At 61.3% G+C, this 2,907-nt stretch overlaps 1 protein-coding gene across 1 annotated transcript; it reads left to right on the forward strand.

Annotated features, from left to right (window-relative positions):
• Positions 1–1,789: 1,789 nt before the first annotated feature.
• On the forward strand, positions 1,790–2,907 carry LOC112533205 (the record flags this gene model as incomplete). The annotated part of the gene is made up of 3 exons (XM_040646702.1): positions 1,790–1,858; positions 1,958–2,595; positions 2,818–2,907. Coding segments are annotated over 3 exons (797 nt in total), but the record flags the coding sequence as incomplete, so codon positions are not given.

Below are 2,907 nucleotides of genomic sequence, written 5' to 3' on the forward strand. Positions count from 1 at the left end.
TTGCCTTGCCTTGCCTAGATTTGCCTTGTTTTTACTGGCAAGGCCTTGCCTAGTCTGGCCTTGCCCTGCCTTGCTTGGACTGGCCTTGCTTTGCCTTGCCTTGCCTGGCCTTGAGTTGCCTGGCCTTGCCACACTTGGCCTTGCAGGGCCCTGCCTGGCCTGGTCTTGCCTTGCCTTGCCCTGACTTGCCTCCCCTTTCCTTGATTTGCCTGGCCTAGAATTGCCTTGCCCTGCCTTGCTTTGGCTGGCCTATAATAGCCTTGCCTTGCCTTGCCTTGCCTTGCCTGGCATTGCCTTTCCTTGTCTTGCCTACCTTGCCTTCCCTGGCCTTGCATGTCCTTGCTTTGACTTGCTTTGCTTGACCTTGCATATCCTTGCCAGGCCTTTCCTGGTTTTGCTTGGCATGGCCTTGCCTGGACTGGCCTGGCCTTGCCTTGCCTTGCCTGGCCTGGCCTTTCCTTGCCTGGCCTGGCCTGCCCTTGCCTTGACTGGCCTTGCCTGGCATGGTCTTGCCTGGCCTGGCCTAGACTGGCCTGGCCTTTCCTTGCCTGGCCTGGCCTGCCCTTGCCTTGACTGGCCTTGCCTGGCATGGTCTTGCCTGGCCTGGCCTAGACTGGCCTGACCTTGCCTGGCCTTGCCCTGCCTGGCTTTGCCTAGACTGGTCTTCCCTTATCACGCCTTAACTTGCCTTGCCTTGTTTGGCCTTGCCTGGCCTGGTCTTGTTTTGCCATGCCTTGCCTTGCCTTGCCTGGCCTGCATTGCCCTGCCATTCCTTACCTTGCCTTGTCTGGCCTTGCATTGCATTACCGTTCATTGTGTGGCCTTGCCTTGCCTTTCCTTGCCTGGCCTTGTATTGCCTTGCCTGGCGTGGCCTTGCCTTTCCTTGCCTGGCCTTGTATTGCCTTGCCTGGCCTGGCCTTGCCTGGCCTGGCCTTGCCTGGGTTTCCTTGCCTGGCCTTGCCTTGCATTATTTTGCCTTGTCCTGCCTTGCCTTGCCTTGCCTAGCCATGCCTTGCCTTGGCTGGCCTATCATGGCCGTGCCTGGCCTGGCCTGGCCTTGCTTTGCATGGCCTGACCTTGCCTGGCCTTGCTTTGCCTGGCCTGACCTTGCCTGGCCTTGCCTTGCCTTGCCTAGATTTGCATTGTTTTTACTGGCAAGGCCTTGCCTGGTCTGGCCTTGCCTTGCTTTGCCTGGCCTTGCCTTGCCTTGGCTTGCCTTGCCTGGCCTTGCATTGCCTGGCCTTGCCACACTTGGCCTTGCAGGGCCGTGCCTGGACTGGCCTGGCCTTGCCTTGCCTGCCATGGTGTGGCCTTGCCTTGCCTTATCTCACCTGACCTTGCTTTGCCTTGCCTCTGTCTGGCCTGGGGTACCACGTGTTTGGGGACAGGCAGTACAGCTCCCCACTAGGGGGCTGCCCCCAACTGTGGGGCTGCACTTGCCAGTGCTGCAGCTGCTACCTGGGGGGCTGCACCCAGTTATGGCTCCCCCCACTGCCCCCGCTCACTGCTGGGGACATCCCCTGCTGGCAGAGGTGGCGGGGGTCGTTGGCACCCAGTGGGTGTGGGAAAGAAAGCTGGCATTGCCCCACCGGGGATTTTCTTCCTTTTCCAGAAGTGACATCCAAGACAGGCATCCTGTACGACACCGCAGACATTGATGACCTGCTCACGTGGATCAACAACGGTGAGTCTCTCTCTGAGGGGCAGCAGAGCTGGTGGGGGGGTTTCTGCACTGAGTGGGCGTGGGAAAGTTGGCATTGCCCCGATGGGGATTTTCTGCCTTTTCCAGAAGAGACACCCAGCACCGACAGACTTGACAATGATGTGGAAATTGACAATTTGCTCACCTGGATTGACGGTGAGACTGTGGTCCGCAGAGGTGACGGGTGGGTGCCTGCACCGAGCGGGTGTGGGAAGACTGCCATCATCGTTTGGGGGGATGTTCATGCTTTTTCAGAAGCGGCGAGTGCTCTGGAGGTCCCCCAGCACAACCAGGACCTGCCCGGTGTCACAAGAGAGGGGACCAAAGACACTGCAAACAGCTGCCAAATGGAAGAGCTGATGCAGTGCATCACTGACACGGAGCCACTGAGCCCAGATGTCTCCAGCAGTCTCGACTCCTCTTCTTCCATCACAGAGCACTCTGACTCCTCCAGGGCCAGCAGGGAGCTGAGCAAAGAGACACAACCTGAACCAGGGCTCCTCAGCAACTCGCTCTGCTGGCAGCCAGCATCCCCTGAGCTGCCCGTGCTGACGCCCCTGGCTGCCCCTGCGCCTCCGTCGCCCCGCACCGCACATCTGACGGAAGAGGCGCGGCGGAGGCAGCCCCAGGTGGTTCTCACCCGCCTGGCACTGCCACCCCCCCTGGCTGCCCCCACACCCCTGTTGCCCCACACAGCACATCTGACGGAAGAGGCGCAGCGGAGGCAGCCCCGGGTGGTTCTCGCCCGCCTGGCACTGCCACCCGGATGCATCTCCTGCCGGGTGGCAGACAAGCACCACGGGGACAGCACCGAGCCAGCCAAGCACCCTGTGCCTCCTTTCACGCAAAGTGGACAGGTCATGGAACGGGTGCAGCGGAGGCAGCCCCACATGGTTCTTGCCCGCCTGGCCCTGCCACCCGGATGCATCTCCTGCCGGGTGGCAGACAAGCACCATGGGGACAGCACCGAGCCAGCCAAGTGCCCAGCGCCCACCTGCACCACCACAAAAGGCAAGAGCACTGGGCACGTCCCAGCCAGAAAGAGGAAGCTGCCGCGGGGCCAGGATGTTCCAGGCCACAAACACCGGCGCTAGGCGAAGCTGGCTGTGTGTCAGCACGGCGCGCAGCAGGAGGACTCGGTGCCCATCACAGCCCAACAGGTGCTCGAGGGGGAGCGTGCCAAGAAACCGGCCCACTTGGTGTAG

Source organism: Gallus gallus, chromosome 12 (assembly GCF_016699485.2).
Source record: "Gallus gallus isolate bGalGal1 chromosome 12, bGalGal1.mat.broiler.GRCg7b, whole genome shotgun sequence".
In the NCBI taxonomy this organism is placed as follows: Eukaryota; Metazoa; Chordata; class Aves; order Galliformes; family Phasianidae; genus Gallus; species Gallus gallus.